Below are 22,188 nucleotides of genomic sequence, written 5' to 3' on the forward strand. Positions count from 1 at the left end.
TCAGTTGCGAATCTGTTTGGGAAAGACTATAATATGCGCCAACAGACACAATTATTTAGAAAATCTTAAAGTCAAACATACATCGATTTTATGTAGAATATTGTATTGTATTAACTTGACATTTGTATTAACTATTCTTACAAAATAAAAAGGTACAGTTTGAGATTTTGATTTGGTTCATTTGAATGCGCTAATTGTTTTATGAATGCTATTCCATTATATACAATCTCGTTTCTCAGAATAGTTAATCACGTGACAAACAAGATGGTGACGTTAATGCTGAGACAAGTATTATACCCTTTATTACTTTTAATTTATGTGACCAGAACATCATTTCTTTATATCAAAACATAGAATTGTTAATAACAAACATCATTTCTTGATATCAATAATTCGAGTCAAAAATTATTTCAAACTTTAAACCTCTTTAAAAAAAGAGGTCTACGAACGATCACCTGTTCCAAATAAATTGATCGAATATAATCGAGCAGTCTTTGCTTTTTTAATGTGTTCGTACTTAAGTGGAAAACCTTATGTAAACATTATGTAAAACACACCAGTATCCTTGCTTGGCCTATTCATCGTATTATATAGTATGAAGTTCTTAGCCTAGCATCACTTCGCTTGATAACGAAGAGCTCGCAACCACGTGTGTGTTGAGTTTTGTGTTGCTACTGGATTCATCAACATGAGGCTGCAGCTGACATGTATATTTCTGTTAAAGAACATAGTTTTGGCTACAGCAGTCAGAGAACCATCGAGTCCGGCGTGTTCTCGTTATGATTACGAGGAACGCTTGTTGGAAAGAGTTTTGCGCAATTAGCTTTCCATCGAAAATATGTTAAAAGAAATATGTGAGACTAATGTAAAAGTGGAATCTGCATTAAAATTGATGCATGAAGACAGACACAAACTAGCAGCGTCGAAAGAAGAAATGGACACAGAAATAAAAGCCACACTACATGTCAGTCTTAAAAACATGTCCGATTCTCTTGCATTTATGAAACATTTGCATGCAGAAATGGGAACCCAATTGAATGATGTAATCAATACCTCGATGATAAATATATCTGATGCTGTAGCCAAGATGACAGAAAATTCGTCAAAAACTGGGTTGCAGTTGAATAAGGATATCGACATCTTGAAAGGTACTCATTAATTAAATAGTATCATACACTAATGTATTTTATACTCATATAACAGACTTGTGCCGATTTTGTATTTTAATGAGAATATCTTGCTACATTGCTTTCACGTTTTGGCTGGTATCGCTTTAAATGTTCAAACATGTGTGTATAGATTCAACATTTGGTAACACAACGAATCAAGCAAATGACAGATCCGGTGTTTCAGTTTGTTTTTACTTGAAAAACAATTCAACATAGACCCTGTAGTGTCAAAAGTTTTGCAACAAATTTAAATTATAATTAAATTATTAGCTAACGACTCATTAAACACCTTACAATACTATGATGTTGTTAAAAAAAAGAAAGTCACGAATAACGGGAAAAGACTGGATAAAATGAATCTATAATATATATTGGTTTCATCAAATGTGTAACCTTTCAATTTTTTAGTATTTTGTATTGTTATTGTAATTTATTAATATATATGTATAATTTATAAACAACAACATTTTAAATTATCGCACGATGGTGTAAGTTACACATATTTGACAATTCTGCGAAGCATTGTAATGAAACAAGTTGAATGTCGTAGACTCAAGCTGATAACTATTCATTCTTGTGATGCTGTTGTTTGCGTATGCAATTTCGAGGAAAAATCACAGCATACAACTATTTTAATTAAGTAGAGACATTATTGTTTATATTATATTAACTAGTATTTTATGTAGAGCACATACACATGCTTATAATGCACTATAGCTAGGAACAAGAACGAACATTCGAAAACCGGCCGAGTATTCGAATCTCAACGAACGATTAGAATATTCAGAATCTGTAAAGAAAACAATATATATTCTGCATAGGAATAGAAGTAGGTACAACTATTTAGTCCCATCAATGTGTTGTTCAAACGACGGTCGCGTATTAGTCAATGTTGATTAAAAGTGTTTTCATTGTTTTGAAAGTGGCATACATTATGATATCAGCGTCTTAAGCAAGTTAGTTGTAAGTTTGCGACCCGCTTAGACGCCCCTTCAATCACAAATATCGATGGCATTAACGGTGATGTAACGATTATATGAATAGATTCCTACGATAACACACGAGAGCTGCGAGTCAAAGCGGTTTATTGATCAGTCACTAATTGATTACTACATCAACTAGATCGCGCTTCACACTTTTAATTTTACGAGTTTTAATTTTAAATAAGCAGCTGAATTACAATTAGAGGATTTATCATGTACCCCACAGTTCAATACGGACTAGCCACTTTGTGCAATACTAAAGATCGCATAGTTATATGTGCTGCAAATGTTTGGGCAATCAATGCGGTCGTGCTTTCCATGACCTCAGCGCGGATAACGTGACGTTGCAAAGAATATGCATATAATGCGCGTGATTTTTCTTACTGAACCAAGGATTTAATCGAAGTAAACTTGCAGTTCAATTCAAAATCAGACTTTGATTGGTCCGTCTTTTGTTGTAAATGAATGACGAAAAAACCAAATGTATCGCTAATGTCAATTTTCTGGCTTGAAAAAAAAGACAACTATGTACTGTTTAAAAATTATTTTAACCTGAAATTAAACAAGTTTATGATTAATGTTTTTAATAAGTAGAGCATTTCCAACTTCTGCAAAGACGCACAGAATATACTTTCGATAGTGACTTTTGTGGCGAGAAAGAACTGAACTATTTTTGGACGATCAAAAGTTCAGAAATTGTAATATAGGGGTTACAAATCGAATATTTAAATATATTCTACGAAGGATAAACGAATATTAAATATAATATATGATTCTTTCCCATCCATATTTTAACAACTTGAGTACAAAATTACAGACATGAACGATTTTTTTAGTACATCGATTTTTGGTGCCAAAATAGTCCAAAACGATAACATGTAAACACTGCTTAGCTTGCCATTGTTGTGGACGAGAGTGGTTTCTTTGATTAATGTATTCATTACACTTTTACAGATGAATAAAACCTATGTTTTATATCGTTCGCGCAAGAAACCTTATCAAATACTTTGCGCACATACATTTCAAATCAAAATTCAAGCCAAACCATAGATTATTTAAGCTAAACGTTTTTCCCGATGTAACTGTTCGTCATTATAATAATGTATACCATTAATATATCAATTGTTCTAAACATATGTGTATATTTGCATCCCTTTACTCTTAATATATGTCGATTCATATTCGAAAAGTTATTGTAAGAATAATAGTATTGATTATTATTTTGTTTTCAGAACAGTTGACCATTTCCTCGATTTATTTCCACGCATTTAACGTAGCAGAATACAGCTTTGATACCAGTCAAATCGTTGTCTATACTACAGTGCGGGTCAACGAAGGTCAATGTTATGACCTGAAAACTGGAAGGTTCACTGTGTCTGTCCCTGGACTGTATGTATTTACCGTCCATTACGATGTTGGTCCTTCAGCGCGTGCTTACCTCGCAATCGTTCATCAAGGAGCTAAGAAACAGGAATCATATATTCACCATACAAGCAACGATTACGAGAGTGCGTCTATGCAAGTTTTCATCAAGGTCGCCAAGTCAGATCAGATCTGGGTGCAAGCACAACAAGGTTCTAACTTATACAGTTCTACCACTTACAATTCGTTTACCGGTGTCCTCATACACGTGTAAAATAAAGTTTCACATCAGTTACATTATGATTTCTGTAATTATGTTCGAATTATGCGTTATAGTAGTTTATAGTAATAACTTTTACTTTTCTCGATATGTGTTTGCATGTATTCGGCAAATGTTATTACATAAATCTGTATTACAAATTTGCTTGCAGTCCACAAAACCGATGCTTGTAAAGGATTGTTGTGAACATGTTGTTTTGCTTATATGTATTATTTCTTGATATTGGATTATTCGCCGGTTTATTTTAAAAAGGTATGTCTGTATTTTTTTTCATTATTATTTACATATATGATTACAACGTTTAACGGATCCGTAGCAATCAGTGACCAGACCTTTACTTAATGCGGAATAAAAGGTTTGACATAATCTTCCATTTACCCTCTATAAGTAAACATAATTTCATCGAAATTCTGACGGACAGACAAACGGACAGGCAGCCTGACATACATTAATGCAATGGGTGACTGATGCTAAGGGGCCTATACATTATAAGCATTTCACTTCGTATTACATTGATTCATCAAATTATTAATACTATTTATATTCCGTTACAACAGGAGAGAAATGTTTACCGTATAGCCTAAAGTTTTTAATGTATTGCAAGTAAACAATTCTGGAGGAACAGACTCTCCGACGGTTCTAATATCACGCAGGGCTCAGAATTGTTCAATGAAAGAGCAAAACAAGATATACATATCAAATTTTACCATGTAAAATGATACGTTATGGGAAATTTAAACCAGAGCACGATTAGCGTATTTAGTAAGAATTGGGTCTATGATTAAAAAGCTCTAGAGACAGTTCATCATATAACTGTATATATCTAAATAATCATCGTGAAAACTTAAGTAAAGATTGCAACAAAAGTAAAACTATATAATGCTTTATCTCAAAATCCTGTTATTTAAAAACGAGATGTAGTTGTGAGAAATTCATTTCGTTCATGATTGCATTGTAAAACATCAAACCATTGAGTGCCTCAATCATAATTAAATTTTATTTTATGCTTTCCGGTGGTTGATAGAGAAATATCACTGAATTAAAACTGATAATTTCACTGTTTCAAATAGTGAAAATTATCAGTGAAAATTATCGATAATTTTCACTGTTTACTGTGAAATGACGTCATTTTTTGGCGAAATGACGTCATTATTTCAACGAAATTCTTTAGTTCAACTCTTTAAGAATGTATATAAACTGTTAAAAAAATAGCATAAAATAAAAAGAAAATGTGTTGGATTCGGTGGAATATCGATTTTAATTCACTCGTGATCATAGAAAATGTATATTTTCACTCGTGGCTGCGCCACTTGTGAAAATATTGTTTTCTATGATCAATCGTGAATTAAAATCGATAATCCACCGAATCCAACAAATATCCTCTATGAAACGTATTCTCTGTCATTGTAGCTTGATTTGAATTGTGATGCTATTCGGTTAAATTCTTTGGTACAAGAACTTTACTTTATTATGCAGCAGTGGAGGAATAGCATCTACCAAATCTCTAGGGTATCAACGGTTTAATACTGTATCGCGACATCATGTTGTGATATATTGAAATTATTGAAACTAGTCAGACATTCATGACATTGTGTGCAGTTCTTTGCTAAGCCGTTGCGTAAATGATCAAAAACTTACCTTCTGACTTCATTTGTTTTGACTTTGTTTATTTCCTACGCATAGCTCTTTATTTATAAATTTGCTTTTGATCGCTCGTAAACGCATTTGTATGGTGTATTATAACGGCCACATAGAACTTGTAAAACACTGTTTTAGAATTAAAGGGAATAAATACATTAAATTCAAAAAAGCAAAATAACATTCCTGACTAAGAAACATTCTTACAATTATATGTTCTTTAATTGATAATCATCACTCCAAATCGGGAACCTAATTAATTGTTTCAAAATCGTATGTAACATAACTAGTTTTTGTTTATTGATAAGACTCAATCGAAATCTTTATATTTGCTGAAATACGTTAATTATATTATGGTATAATGTGTTGCAAACCATAAGACCTACAGACATAATATATATTTTTACTGGACATAACTGATAAATTCTCAAGTATTTTCTACATTGAAATTGAAACATTTTTAGATGTGATTTACATAATAGTACACAATTATATAACTCATAGGCTTAAGTCATAAGACACATAAATCACGGTTTTAATTGAAGATCCCTTAGTAAAACATGCTGAAAAACACGTTTTAAATTAATTTAACGAAATGTCAAGAATGTCTTAAACATAAATTCCACCTTTTAATATATTATAATTCTTTTATTACAATTCATGCCACGAAAATAGACTGTTGTGTTTAAAGCCACACACCTTGAAATAAAATACATGTTAATCAATACATAAAGATGCAATTTGAAAGTGTGCACAACTGTCATTAAATCTCTAGCTTAGTTAGCAAGTAATTTATTTATTATATTTCAAACGGTACCGCTTTTAAAACCGAAAGTGGGATTTCTATACGTATACATCCATTTCGACTAACGCGATTATTTTTTTTTAAGTTTTAAAGCGCAAAAAAGACGGATTTCTACCTTGTTACCATCATAAAATTCTAATTGGCATAGATTACATTAATTCTATAGCCTAGTTAGCAGGTAATTTATTTTTTTCAAACGGTAGCGCTTTTAAAACCGAAAGTAGGATTTCTAGACGTATACGTCCAGTTTGACAAACGCGATTATTTTTAAGTTTTAAGGCGCAAAAAAAGACGGATTTCTACCTTGTAACCACCAGATATTTTCTAATTGGCATAGATAAAATATGTTTTTTATTTATACTTAAATTTACTATGTCAAATAAATTATTTCAAGGTGTGTGGCTCTAAGTTAAGACAGATGTTTGCCTTTTTACATCGCAAATTTATCAATCTTTACTTAACATGAGTGATATATGAAACTGAACAGGAACTATATGATGTTGCAGCTTCCATGGTATCCCATTTGCTTCGTTGGTTCTCGTTTACCATCCACATATTGATTGCAACCGTTATCGTCAAGAAGTCTTCTTTCTTTAAACAAATTGGAGTCAAAGTGCTCCGTTTGTGTTTTATCATACGCTCTTATGTGTATGATAAATCTGGTCAGATACGTTCGATTAAATTTCTCATGTTCAAGAAAAAAAATGCAGATAGTATCCAATGTTTTATATACAAACGTACAGTAGACATCTGAAAATTAACTTTCTAAGTAAAACCCAAAACTGGAAATTATTTTACCACGTACCCCAAGCATTTACCAGTCTTGTTCGGGGTGGGGGTAATGAAATATTTTTTTTCTTCTCAGTCAGTGAAAAGCCATTGTTTCTTTAAAGTGTGGACACATACAATGACGTTTGATAACTGTGATCTACTTTCACTAATTTGTAAAAAATATACAATTGTATATCCAATACGGTAATGTATAAAAAACGATAAAGCAATCCGACAACACCACGCCATTACTGAGACATTTCAGGTGATGAGTTCTAAAACATTCCCCAACTGCTCGATCCATAGTTGTTTTTCCCACAATCGCGCACAAGTTATCTTTAGAGTAATCATATTTCATGCGTCAGAAGCTGTCAGCACTTAAGCTTGTTTTTGCCATGACCTATTTATAATCTTTTTAACACATGCAATTTGTTTATTTTCTTATTCGTGAACACGTATGTGCAATTAAATGTAAGCATGCATACAACTACAAAAATAGTCAATACGGTAGACGTGTCTACATTGCTTAAAATAAACAGTTTACTATTTGACAAAATGTATTAAAAGATCGAGACTTGTGCTATATATCTCTTATGTCAGTTGGAAATGATGCTGAAGTGATGCAAACAAATAAACTTATAACTAAAATGTATACAGACGTCAATACTAGAAACATTGTTGAACATTATTCTAAAAGAAATAAGGAATAGGCCTATGCAAATATAGGTTTAAATTCAGAATAAATAAACAGAATAATGCATTTAGCGAAAACAAATATGGCACTTTGTTTGTATGTATCAGCATTTGTTATATGCTTAACATAGTAAGAAAGAGTTGCACTAGTTTAAATAATGCAATTGCGATAAGACAAGAACGGGGGTTGACATAATTTGGTCTGTTTATGTGATGGAGTAACGTTAACATCTTCGGAAGAAAGTATGAACATGCTTGAATATCAATGAATCTGCTTTGTATGCTCAGTATTTTTTGCTGAAGAGAAGTAGTTGTTAAGTTATGGTTTTCAAACGCGGATACATTGATAAAAATACGTATTGAAGATGTATAAATACAATTGCAGTACACTATCATGGATAAGCAAACTGTATACAAAATACCTAATGCGCTTGTAATAAAACGAGTGTTACATTAAAATATGTAAGAAGTAGCAAATGAATGATTTATTAAAGAAAGAATGTAACTTTAAAACAATAAAACACCTTTTCAGTAGAGCATTCATATGTTGTAATCAACGATTTAGAAAATAAGTAAATATAAATGGAGTTTCAAGACAAACACTTGTTTAGATTCATGGACTGTGTATTTAAGTAATAATGATCATCCAAGAAAATAGTGTGCACCATAATATTAAACACAGTGTTATATTAAATGTTACTTTGTCACTTTGTCTCTTTTTAGATTAGATTTCTTATTCTAGAAATAGAAGTAGAACACAAATCACGCATCTGCTGATCAAAGGTACTCTGCAATCGAGTTCATATGTATTATAAATCTGATATGCATATTTTTCAGTGGTACAGCAACTATATATCATTGAGATAATTTACTGACTAACAATCTAGTTTTGGCCAGTTTATGTTTTTATAATACAAAAAAAAACGATTTGAAAATGAACAACACATTATAGAAGTCGATATATATATATTGCTACTTAGCACAAACAATCAAAGGTCTGTGATTTGATATTTTCCAAAACACAACTTGTTGCTGGTTTATGTTCAGAATATCCGTTTGAAAATACACAACACGTTTAAGAAGTCATTACATCGCTTTTTTTCACACACAATGTGCGGCTCAGTGAGTTTAGTATCTATGCCATAATACGAATTGTGTATGATTTATCCGTAGTAATCTACGATTCATTCAATACCTCAATATAACTGTCAAAGGCAAAAAGCTAATCGGCATTGATAAGAACCCCGCTGAACGAGGACCAGCTCTCAAACTTGTCTGACGTTGAACAGTCTACCAATTGGACAGTGTCACCTGTGATAAGGTGAAGGTAAGCCCCATTGCTCACACCATAGCTACCAGCGTCTGCACCAACTGTATCCCCTGAACGATCTTGGGGGTCTATGAACGCCTTTATTCCAACAGACTGAAGGTTTTTGCCGAGGCTACAGCCACACGCATCTGCTGAATTCGATCGCTTCTTCACCAAATGGAAAGTGAAATAGTACAGTCCAGGAACAGTGCAAGTGAACAGTCCTGTAGACTGATTATAGTGGCCACCAATGTTGGTGACGAAGGTGCTAAATCGAAAAGGAGAATCTACCGGACCATAGGCTGTGAACGCTCTAGCAGCATTTTCTGAAACGCAAATCGAAATGTATTGTTCAAGCTAAAGCAATAGTAATCATTCTTATACTGTTTTCATCTTCATTAATTGCAAAATAAAAGGCTATATATATTGTGTTTATAATGTATAGGTTTGGGACATATTTAATAAAATCAAAAGTTATTTATATGCAAGTGTTGATATAGTTTTCGCATTAAAAAATAACATTGAAAATCATTATAAGCAAACTTTAAAAACATGTATAAACCATTTTACCACTTTCATTTGTGATTATACTTAGGTGAACGCTTAGATAGCAAACGTGTTTAATAACTGCGCGACACGGGTCCTTTGAAAGTTAAAAACATAACGCTTCCATTTTCTGGCATACCGGGTCAAAAGAAACGTTTTAATAATACACTGATAACGTAAATAAGATGACGCTTAATGGTTATTCTAAATGACAAACACGTTGCGATGTTATCAAAGGTTTTGTGTAAAACGCATAGGCATAAAATATATTAACTAGCAATGCGACTTTACTGTCTGCAAACACTTACGTATGTTATCAAATCTTTGCTCGATGGTTGCACATAAACGAAACACTGTATCTGGCATATTTCTTAACTGTGTATGCTATTTCGATGTATGTATATATGACATTCATTTATTATTCTATCACATTGACATCACATGGATGCTATTGAACAATTTAATAGTGTCTATTAAATTTACAGCGTTTATAGGTAGAACCATTTGAATAGTTTCTTTCAAATAGTATTTTTAAACTTCTATATAAGGCTTTGTTTCCCAAAATGTGTTGAATGCAAGCGCTTTCAAACTGGCTTCCTTCGATTGTAATACGTGATCTCTTTAAGCGTACATGCGTACAGTAAGTAGGAATTTGAGTAATATTTTGCTTTGTAAATTTGTTTGGATGTAGAATAGCGTGGTTAAAGACCCTTTAACTTTCCCGATATCGAGATCTGAAGGACGTACCCGCTTTGATAAAACGAATCGAGAGCGATACTTACGATCTGAGATTGCCTACCCAGTAAGATAATGTAATTTTCGGTGGATTAAATGTTCAATAAAAAATGTTGACTAATTTGTAGTTAGACGATTCACAGTTGAAGTATTTTAATAGTGTTCATTTGTTGAAAATTCTGAGTTGTAATACAAAAAAATATATAGTTACAGATCGCAACATATACACGTTTGACAACATATGTGTGATGGAAGTCAGTTTTGTGGTAATTAAAAACCAAATTCATTATACATCAGAATTGTATGCTTGTGAAAATAAATTGATCGCGTCGTATTGCCTTGAAATGTACATAATTTACTAACATAAAGCAAGATAAATCATAGGGTCGGGTAAGTTTCGGAAATTATTAAGCGTAACATATATATCCACACACTTTGTGATATTAAAACGGACATCTTCACATGTTATTGCGTATTGTCAATTACTGTATCATTCGAGAAAATCATACCCTACTATACAACAACTTTTTTTTTTCGCATTGTTTTAGAAAATCAGTTTTTACGTAAAATAAATTCCTTTGTATTATTGTGAAATTTAACAAACTATAACGAGGATCCCTTATTTAAACTTATTTCAATGAACTTTATTAAAACACAATAAGTAACCTAGTAAACATTAAGTTAACCATCAAGTATCTGTGTTACTTAACTTTGATAACCGTATTATGAGGCGTGAAAAAAACTGACACAGAGCGCTTTAGTTACAAAGTTGATGTCTACCCCTATATCCTTCCTAAAACAACAATAACTTTTAATAACGAAAACACATGTCATTATTGAATCGGCTTTGTTTATCTATATATATATATATATATTTAAGACAGTGTCCCTTGATAACTGTACTAATTGGTATGATATTATGTTGATTAAGTAATTGTTACGAGCCCTCTTCAACTGAGGACCGAACTTCACACGACCTAGAAAAACATGATAATGGACTGTATCGAGAAGTAAATATAATGCTTAGTTATAGATACAATATGTAAAATGGCCGCTCTCTATACATACAGACAGGAGTAACCACTTTAGATCAGTTAGAACTGCACATAAGGAGCCTCGTTTTTAAATCATCGATAAATTATTGCATCATCATAAATTATAAAATTGCGATTGTGAAACTCGTCTACCGGTATTACGTGATGCAAAACATTAAGCAAAAATGGAAATATATTCCAATATTTATTAAACGCAAAAAACTATATATTCCAATATATGTATTTCCTTTTTTTCTTTCCCCCTTATTTGCGTTCGAACATAAAAGTATAACTTTTGTTAAAAAAAATAAAAATATTGATCATTGTATAAAATAAACAATCGGTTGCATTTTGTTGAAACAATACCTTTTCTGTTCAACCCAATGGCGCTCCGTTGCTGGTCAAGTTCTTCTGTAATCTTAGCCTTTAGAGTTTCTACTTCTTGCAACTGCGTTTGAAGTGTAGTTGAGTCATTAATTAGCAAAAATGAAGAGTTTTGTTTTATTTTTTCAATAACCTGATTTATCTTCAGTTTTGCTTCATCAACTGCCTCCATTGCTTTGCTGTTCCTCTTTCGTTCGTTAGCGTCCAACGTATCTATAATGTCGGTAATCTTCTTGTCAAACTTCTCAAGGACGTCTTCAAATCTCAGTATCTTTAAAAGCATTTTCTCGTCGTAGTCAAAACGCGATAAACACCTTGGTTCAGATGCTTTTAGGGTCCCAAAGAGAAAGAACAAAATCACAATGTGAGCGATTGATTTAGAGTATTCCATCTTTGCTGAGTGTTTGCTTCCCTTCCATGCACACACAGCCGCTCCGGCTTTCGAATAAATACACTCTTCATTATGTCATTAAAGGTGACAGCATGAGTTTGGTTGGTATTATTGTATTTCTGGTTTTTCCCTTTTTGTAAATGGTATGTACGGATTGATCTTGCTTTAAAAAAGTTTAATATCTAAGATAAACTGGGTTACTGCATACTTCGTCTAATTTCATGTTTTATAATTTTCAATGAGATAGTAGTCGTATCTGATAAACTTTCCAGTAGGCTTGTATACTTGATTTTAATGCATTCGTTTGTATTGAAGCTCTTGCCAGTTATGATGCTACGTTACAAAGAAATGAAAACGAAATATGTAAAGGTAAACGTTCCAAAGTGTTTGTAGAAGATTTGATATTTCGACACATATGGAGCGCTAATTTCTTCCGGTATAAGTGATCAAAGCCAGGACTCAATGTATCGGTATCATCCTTGCAAAATATGCGGCAATATCACAGTTAACACGAATATGAACGTAATACCATTTAAGCTTTTTATAAAATGAATTCCAACCTTTAATACGACGTTTACTGTATTTTACCAGGGGAATAGTGCGATGCGCTTAGGTTTAAACGGATGTTTGTTATCTTTGACAGCGCGTATATGTAAGTCACTGAACAGTGAATACTCATGGAAAACTAAAAATGGAAATGAGGCCAGAGTTTTATTATTTTCTGTTTAACGGGATTTTTTTTGAAAGTTTTAAAAGGAGAAGGGAAAAAAAAATAAATAAAATCTCAAATAAGTTTCGTAGGAAAAAAAAATAAAAAATAAAGCATAATAAAAAAAATATTTTGTATTTTTGGAAGTTACTAAAAACAGTAAAAATAACTACCTGTAAACGTGCCTGGTATTGCCAGACAGTGTCCAGTCAGTATAAAGTGTGAGGGGTCTCAAAAATGTTTAAAAACATGAAAAGAAGGTAAATGTTTAAGCAAACTTTTGAGGACACAGATGCTGTCGATCACAACAGCATACAATGAGCATTCCTGCTCAGGTGAGCTAATAGTAAGAACAATTACAGCTAATTAACAGTTTTACAGGGGTCGGCCTAGGGTCAAATTTTAGGGAGAAGTGACTTCTGTCTTGACTGGCATTTTTTAGGGAGAAGTCAAGAGAAATAAGGAGAAGTATTGTTTTTTTGTTGATTTATCTTGTTATTATTTGCATTAGTGTTTACCCTTTTAAATTGCTGAATACAAGATGTGCATTATGAATCCTGCTTATTTAATTCTCTTTATAGTTAATTAAATCAACAATCAAGTATAAAGAATACAACACAATAAACAACCCTCTTACGGCATTCTAGTGTGCATGAAAGTGCTTAATATAAATTATATTTACATACACTACCCATCCACCCCACAATTTAAAAAAAAGTGTTTATTTTTATTTTTTATTTGTTTTGGGGTGGGGGTATTTTGGTATTATACATAAATATTTAATATTTATTTTGTCTTCTTAATAAAACATTATAATTACCCTATACTCAAATTCCAGTGGAAACAACAATTAATACATTTACATACCCAAGTCTTTGACAATCACAACAGTGTTACCAAATGACGTCAATTAAACCAATCCCTCAAAAGCAAGCTGTCAATGCTGGCGGTAGACATCAAAGGTCTTTGATATTGGGTTCGATTTCTATCAGTTTAACACTGTAAACGAGTAACACCTCAGCAGGTGGCAAATGTGCAAAAGGCATTGATCAATACTACGTTACCGGCAGCATGCAGCTAGTACAGTCAGATACAGCATTAATAAATTAGCTCCATAGAGGATGACATGTGTGAAAACTATCGGAGATTTAACTTTATTGGATTATTTGTATTTATTTTTATCGGTGTGAGGAAATAAATTGTGTGCTGGAATTTAAATGGGAGGTTGCTTTACAGGTTTTGTTTGTTTATGGATTTACTTGAACATTAGGGCGAAATGAATTTCATCCGAAAAACAAAAAACATGATGTAACACCAACCTATTTTTCGGATGTGTACTATATTCGGACTTACTTTTTCGCCGATAAAATGTTTAGACTTTGGGGTGTTTTCAAAGTTATTTGTTTTGTAAAAACAGCATTGTTTGGTAAAACAGCCAAGGCTAAAATACGCTATTAACTTTTTTTTATAGAAGAACACTTTTTGTTTGATGCGGAGGAAAAAATAAAAATAAAATTATTTTTTTCCATTTTATTTTTATTTCACTTTTCGGAAAATTGGATACGGCGCTCCCGTTAAACAGAAGATAAAAAACTCTGGCCTTAGGAACTGAAAGTAACTGTGTACTGTTCAATGTAAAGCTCTCCTGATAATCTTTTTGGACAGACTTGTGAACTTAATAAAATAACTTATTATTCCAATTGTTAACAATATACACAATTTAATAATGACCGTCAGTCTTGGATGTCATCGACAATCTGTCAAATCAGATTATAAATGTATAGGTACTTTCCTCTTTTAAGGCAAAATGCAGATAATTTACCTATGCCATTTTGTGCTTAACTGTTTCTATCAAATTTTACTTAATATTTGTTGGCGAAGAAAATGTGCACAACCGAAGTGCTATAATGTTTATGAACATGGCTTCGTTACGGAATCCGGATAGTGCCATCTATAATCTCGCCCTTCTTTCATCAAGGGCGAAACACGGCACACGAAGCGATACACGATATTTTGCGCGACACACGAAGCGACACACGATATTTTGCGCCATACCACGAAATATCGCCCTTATGTAGGTAGCGCTTTGTGTGTCGCCCTTGATGAAAGAAGGGCGAGATTATAGATGGCACTATCCGGATTCCGTACTTCGTTCTTAGAAGCGATCGGAAAAAATGTAAATTAACCAATTCTTATGGAAAATATTGCAATTGGTTATTGTTGACGTCATAAGATATATATCGTCAATATAGATGGTGCCAAATCGCTTATTTCGTTTCTATAGGTTACACCTACAAATGTAAAGGAATTTGAATATAAGAACATATGTTTAGAGCTAATAGTTTAGCAGTTATCGAACACTGTTGATGTTAAAGTTCTCAGAAATAATAAAACAAAAACATCATTTATTGCCTTCAAGAAAGCTTTATTCGAGATTAAACATTCAATTACTTATTTTAAATGTGATCGACTTACTGTTTTATCGGAGTGTACTTGAATTAACAAATCAATTTTATTTTAAACAGACATAGTTTGTCTGGACACATTTAATTTTAAGATAGCGCCATGTCCGGATTTTCAATTTCAGGCATGTGCCTGATGTGGCGTAAATCTTTATCGTACTGGGAACGGGAGCCACACTGTCTTCTCTGCATATTATTATTAAATGAAATCTGAGGTAGTCCATGCCGAGAATTAAAAATACCAAATGTTATTTTAAATTGTGTGCTTATAACGTCTGGAGTGCAATTATGAAAAGAAAAAACATAATGCTTGAGTTACTAACTGATTTGCATATTTACCATGTTTCGTTCATATAGCGTATTACGTATCATTTGAGCATCAGCACAGCAAGAAAACACGTGTTAGTATAAAAAGCTATATGTTACGTAGTAGGGACCAACTTTTTCTGCTCAGAAAAATGGATCGAGAGATTTCCAATAAACCTTCGAGTGGAACATGATTGAATATATATTTTAACGTACACTGTATGATTGCACGGGTATTTTAACGATTAAGAAGATGTAGCTATGGACCTCAATATCGTAGGTATGTCAATATAGCAATGAGTAAAACGAAATTACGAAACACCGGCTTTATTTACGTTAGGCGCCACTAGTTTCTTGATAACAATACACGTTGCTATATGTCCTACATGATTTTGGAAATGGGAAAAACATTGAGTACCAGACACCATACACTTTACTGTTTCCATTTACTTTTTTTATTGTGTCATTTCATTTAAGATGATTATTAAATCAATGGTATAAAGGAAGGTCTCCAAAGAAGAGCAAATTAAAGTAAATCGATTATTATGACCGTTAATTAGTTAACATGCAATGCAGTAAGCTGACGAAGATTGATATTGTTTAGGGATGGGAACGAAGACTAAAAATGATATTCGAATATCCGCATGTTATTTTTCAAATATTTTCGAAAGTTCGATTGTTGAAGCTTAGATGTATATGACCGAACTTACGACCATCGGAAAAATAACAGTTCAACACATTCCAATATACAATCGAATCTTATATGCAGCTTTTAAAAAGGGGAATGAGTAATACTTGTTCAATATAATAACTGATTATGATGTTCTTATTATGTTCTTCATTTTCATTTAATGCATTTATTCTCCTTAGACATAAGATATATCCGGAAAACGTTTTATCATAATTCTAACTTATTTACACACTTTACTAAATTATTTGGATTACATCCCTAGAAAATATTCATTTTAGTTTTCGCATTTTTTTTCTTAACGGACATATTAAAACAACGATAGAGCAATTAAAACGACTGGCAATTTGAAGGTAAAGCAAGTCGGGTTGTCTCTGTTATCTTAATTACGAAACAAAGGTTATCTAAAGGTTATTAATTGATTAGGGTGTTTTAACATCCATGTAAACGCCCAGATCAAAACAATAACGGCGCTACCCCTCTTCTGATACCCTCCCTTATGCACAGTATCTCGTTAATTGTTGGCAGTTGTCCGGACAGACGACAACGCTTGAGACCACGAAATGTTTTTATTATATCAAAGGTTCACGTTCGTTAAAGTCAGTAACTATTTTATCGGATTGGTGTGAACATACGCAGATATTAACGATATTTTGCTTAGCGAGACAAAAACAAGATTTCATACAAAAAATATTGTTGAAAAGTTTATTGGAACAAAATTAAAATGATCTTCTAAAAACCGATAAACAAACATATGAGCCGGGTTCTGAGAAAACAGGGCTTAATGTATTTGCGTAAAGTGTCGCCCAGCATAGATTGTTCACACCGGGATCGCGACTAATTGGATTTTAAGCTACTTTGTCTTTTTCATATGCTTTAACATTATGTTGTACAGAAGATGTATATTTCTCACGTATGCGTTGAGTAACACATATTTACCTAATCAAAATCGTTTCAACAACAAAACCAGAACAACAACAAAAATATGAATAAGGATTGTAATTTCCAGAATTTTTTTTATGAGATTTAGATTTCATTTGGAAAGACTATAGTTGTATGGGTCTCTTCAAAAGTATTGTTGGTTTGGTGCTTTTCCGGTACTTAAGAATATTACAGTCACGTCATGCCATACCTCGCTTTCTGTGCAGGCATCGAAATCCTCGGTATTTATCTCTAACGATGCAAGAACAATTCTGAAATCCTTCAATCATCTATTTGATTAATGTGTAGGTTCAGTAAGTTCAACAAAATTAAATATATCGACAAGTGTACCAGTTACTAACGTTAAAAGCACTTATGATAGATGTATAAGTAAGCTATTTGGAGGTTAGTTAATTACAGTACGAAAAACAACACATTTTCAAATAGTGTTCGGTCTTTGAGCTGGTTTGGTTTTCTCATAACGTTTGATTTCATTTGTTATCCACCTACAACTGCATGCCAGGTCAAATTGAAGCATTGTGATTAAAGCTCCAATGGCGTCAGTCCCTGAATACTTAATGTACTTTGCAGAAATCATTTTAAATGGGCATCTCACAAGAATACAAGCAACGCAATTAAATGAGATGATACTGAGAATTTATGATAATAAGTAATCGCGAAATTACTATATAGTAATATTATCGATACTTGGAGAATGTATAGAAAAATTGAACACAATTAAATGCATTTATACCATATGTAGTAGTTTTGTGGGAACATATCGGAACTTTTCATTGGACATCAGCCCTTCAACACTACATTTAAATAGTTTTGATGAAATAGATCTTTAAAAACTAGTCGTCTGATATTAAAATTGAGCACGTTATTCATATGCAACCCAAACACAAACGTCAATATAGAGTTTGCTCACCAACCAATAAAATATGTAAATTCTATATTTTCGAAATACGCATCCCTTCAGCATTTTGTTTATTGAAGATGTTCGTGTGAAAATGCAGAAAATATAATAAACTGATAAGAAATGATCTTTGATAATAAACTTTTACAAGACGGTCAATTGAAATTGCCTACATACACAGTGTTTTTCATTAATCTAAACTTCGTAAGCCAAATACGTGTTCTTGTCATTCACTGTCTGTCAAAAATAATATGTTCAACATACAATTATTTTTCTTTGGCCTTATAATCGTATTTACTTTTATATAAATCCAGCAGATTGGCAGGCTAGCATCATTTCGCTCGTTTATGCCGCGTCCGGTGCCTCTTCGTTGTTTTTATGTTTACGTAACTGTTTTACTTCATACTTAATTATGAGGCTGCACACGGCATGCATTTTTCTTTTTATGAACATCGCCCTGGTATCATCAGTGGCAAAAGAACCACATTGTCCTCCGTGTCCCAGTTGCGATGAAAGACTCCTTGAGAGAGTCATTCGAAATGAGCTGGCAATGGAACATTTTCAAGAAAAATGGGGACCAAATTAGCCAACGCAATGAAAACCGCCTTTGACAAACATAACCAATGTCGAAGCCGATATGACACAAAAAGCGACAATGACCGGGATGCAGTTGACGTAGCAAAACGAAATATTGAAAGGTATGTTTGCATCACAATAGCATCATACAATAATGCAACTTGCGAACATATAACTAGACTTTTGTTGATTTTGATTGGTAGTCTCTTTTATAATTTGCTTTCAAGCTTTGACCAAGATAACTTTTGATGTTGGTGTGAATGGTGTGTATCAAATTTGTAATTTTGCAAAACGAGGAATAATTCAATATGGAAGAAACAGTTATTTTCATACCATGATATCATGACCAACTCTCCCGATTGTACTCTACGTGTATTTTTAACTCCTTAATTCTGTGATAGCACTTCCGAATGAAAACACAAATTCTAACGTTGGCCTTGTAGTATCACCAATCATACGACAATTGAAATCTAATGGTAATTCTAGTTTATTTAAATAAATACATTTGTGAAAGATAACTTTTCCCCCGTTTTCTTCAAATATATTGTCATTTAAAGATTATTAATTGTTTTATTTGAATGCAAAATGATTACACAACTAATAAACGTTTGCATGTAAACATGCATTTTACTTGTCTTATGCATTATACATTACACTCGGCACTATGCCGAGCACTCGAAATGAAATGTGTATGATTTATTCCGAGAAATATGCATTTACTATATTTTAAAAAGTTGTAGGTTTACCTGTACTAGAAAGTCTCACATGTTTACCGGTCGTAAAGTAGATTGACCGGCTAATCTGTTGAAATATTGAGGTGATCCAATTGCACAATCAATCTGAAAATTTGCTGGTTAGTTCGTAAACGTGTACTTTAATATTCATTTTTTAAGATTTTCAACATTTACTTACTTTATGCAAGTATTTCAATATAAACGTTTAATTAGATCATTTGTAAATCTGTTATTCGACAAATACTGAATTTTGCAGGTCTATGTTTAGCTACAGCACATGGTCTTATGCTACGCTCACGCTTTTTGTGAGTGCGTCGAAACATTGCAACAATAGCAAAAGTGTCGTAAATTTTTTCAGGCCATTATACAAGTATCACTGGTCCAATCTGCAGAGGAGAACAAAGAGAATTGTAGCTGTGAACACGATAATCACGTGGTTGCAGGGATTTGTTGCTTTTTAGATGGTGCAAATAGCGCGGTTAAACATGAAATGTTGAAAAATGAAACGGTATACAGTTATATTTAACACTAATTCCGATTGTTAACACAATTCTGTTTTACCGTATTTTTAAAATTTGAATTGTAAAGAGAGGCTTACAATTCCAATAACAAAAACGATAAATTTAAGTGAATATTATTTTATTAGCACACAATTTTCAATAATCTGCGACTTATAAATTAAGCGTAGCCCTTTTCCATGTTATGAATATAATCTAGTTGATGACTTTTTTGTTTCAATATTACATGGGACACGCATCATTAATTACATCTATAACTAAATGCATTTTCTTCTCGCTGTTTTTGTTTTTCATAAGTCTGCTTAACAAAATAGCAATTGAAATGGAAATATAATTTACATATGTTTTAGCCATACATCAGATTAATGCCTGGTCAAGGTCGTGTCATTTTTTTGTTATCTCTAGTTTTTAAATTAAGTTTTGCAGATGATTTCGTTTACAGTCACATTTAATAGAGAAAAACTTCGTATAAAATCTTCCCAAAAACATATTCACAATGACACGGTTCGAAATAACAGTTTTAATCAACTTTCCAGTCGAACGTTTTCAGTACCATATAATTTCACATGTTGTGACCGAGAAAACTACTTTTTCTTACCTTAAAATGTAACTAAATCTTCTATACAAGCTTTCAGTAATTGTACAACATATATATTTTGAAGTGCAAGACTCGAAACATGTATCCTTATAGTATCCCTGAATCTTTCCGTAACATGGAAAAATAAGTGGTCAGCGTGTGACCTTGCTTAGTTATTGAGAAACGAGTAATCTGTACGAAGTTAGATAAAATGGACACGACAGGCGAAATATGTTGTATGAAGTAAGGTAAAATGGACACAGCAGACGAAATATGTAAACTGTTGGGGATTCATGCGTGCTCTACATTAATATTATTTAAAAGAAAATATTGTTATGTGTGCAACACCAATAAAACAATAGCAAAGTAATCCGCGTAATGTGACATCGCCATTATAGCTTCGATTTACATTGACGAACGTGTTAAAGTGAACTTAATAGTCTCTTTCGGAATGAACGTTAGATACATAGGAAACCTTACTGACATTAATATAAGTGCTTAAAGCTTACCTCTAGTATCACTAAATTTACCGAAATTAAAGCGTTAATTACATAATAAAACGAACAGCAAAATAGCTAAATGTAGAGCGAGTATTCATGTATTCACACAATATTTACCAGTTATTTAAATCCATATCTCACGTGCAATTAGCATTATTTTGACAGGTTTTATTTAATCCAAAGAATTCAAATACACCATTTAATGAACTGTTACTTACAAGTCTAATAGATTAATGATTTTATTGATATGCTCGATAGTTGAATGATCACGAATGCACATCATCAAATTGAAGGGATTGTAAAGAAATGGTTTCACATTTCAACGATCTAAATACAGATCTCTTTTTCGCACAATACAAAATAAATCGGCGTGGGAGATTTTCAGATGTATTCAGAATGCGCAATTATGAAAACTCTAGAATGATCTCGAAAAAGCAAAAAAACTTAAAAGTAAACGTAAAACAGACAACGCTAATGGTATTTGAACAATTCATCATTTCTGATTCTGGATAATTGAGAAAACCGCTTTAAGTTACCTTAAACTGAAATAACGAGTCCTCGATCGTTTGTTTACCTTCATATACTTTAATACCAAAATAATCTTCTTCGGAATACGTGTCAACTGTTAACATTGTATACACAAATCCGACTGCAAGCAAGAATTACGTTGTTAGATAAAATATAAGGGGAAAAACCCCATCAGTGCTGGGAATGGAACTGAGCGAGTATACCTCCTTGTTTACAGCACAGCATCTGAATACTTTGCATTTAACCACATTAATGATACATTTGTATCATAAATACTAGCCAAGTCGCTGGATTTGGTGGCTAGTTTATTGGAGAAAAAACAAGACCTTGCATGTTTTTTACTTGTCCCCTCGGACTCGAAGACTAATGTTTGACTTCTCCGAACCTATACTATGTTGACTACCGTTGATGTTGTAACTGAAATTTAATTGTCTACATGACCCAAACTGATATCATAATCAATGTGATGAATAGAAGCTTTCATTAACAATGTACAGTGTTTGTGCAACTGTACATGTGTATTTCAGACTGAAAAATAATGTTTTTCTATTTGCATTTATATTAAATTGATCTCCAAAGAAAAACTAGATAAAAATTAACACTTGCTTAGTAAGTGCTTCTGATTGGTCAACGATTTTAATATAACTGTA

General features: G+C 32.5%; 2 protein-coding genes and 1 long non-coding RNA gene across 3 annotated transcripts in view; 2 read left to right on the forward strand and 1 right to left on the reverse strand.

Annotated features, from left to right (window-relative positions):
- The window catches only part of LOC127834218 (collagen alpha-1(X) chain-like), an 89,959-nt gene that overhangs the window by 40,578 nt on the left and 27,193 nt on the right, over window positions 1-22,188 (forward strand). The window lies entirely within an intron of this gene.
- Window positions 620-3,981, forward strand: LOC127834222 (uncharacterized). The gene is made up of 2 exons (XR_008027835.1): window positions 620-1,148; window positions 3,385-3,981. It is a non-coding gene; the product is annotated as an uncharacterized LOC127834222 (long non-coding RNA).
- LOC127834221 (complement C1q tumor necrosis factor-related protein 4-like) lies at window positions 8,648-12,238 on the reverse strand. The gene is made up of 2 exons (XM_052359883.1): window positions 11,692-12,238; window positions 8,648-9,336 (listed from the first exon to the last, which is right to left on the reverse strand). The coding sequence occupies exons 1-2, from the start codon at window positions 12,098-12,100 to the stop codon at window positions 8,924-8,926; spliced, it is 822 nt and encodes a 273-aa protein (XP_052215843.1). The 5' UTR covers window positions 12,101-12,238; the 3' UTR covers window positions 8,648-8,923.

The sequence above is a fragment of the Dreissena polymorpha genome, chromosome 6, assembly GCF_020536995.1.
Source record: "Dreissena polymorpha isolate Duluth1 chromosome 6, UMN_Dpol_1.0, whole genome shotgun sequence".
NCBI lineage: Eukaryota > Metazoa > Mollusca > Bivalvia > Myida > Dreissenidae > Dreissena > Dreissena polymorpha.

Coding starts and splice junctions, on each gene's coding strand:
- LOC127834221 (XM_052359883.1), bottom strand. CDS start 12,100: ATGGAATACTCTAAATCAATCGCTCACATTGTGATTTTGTTCTTTCTC. Junction 9,337..11,691: donor CATTGGGTTGAACAGAAAAG/GTATTGTTTCAA, acceptor TTTGCGTTTCAG/AAAATGCTGCTAGAGCGTTC.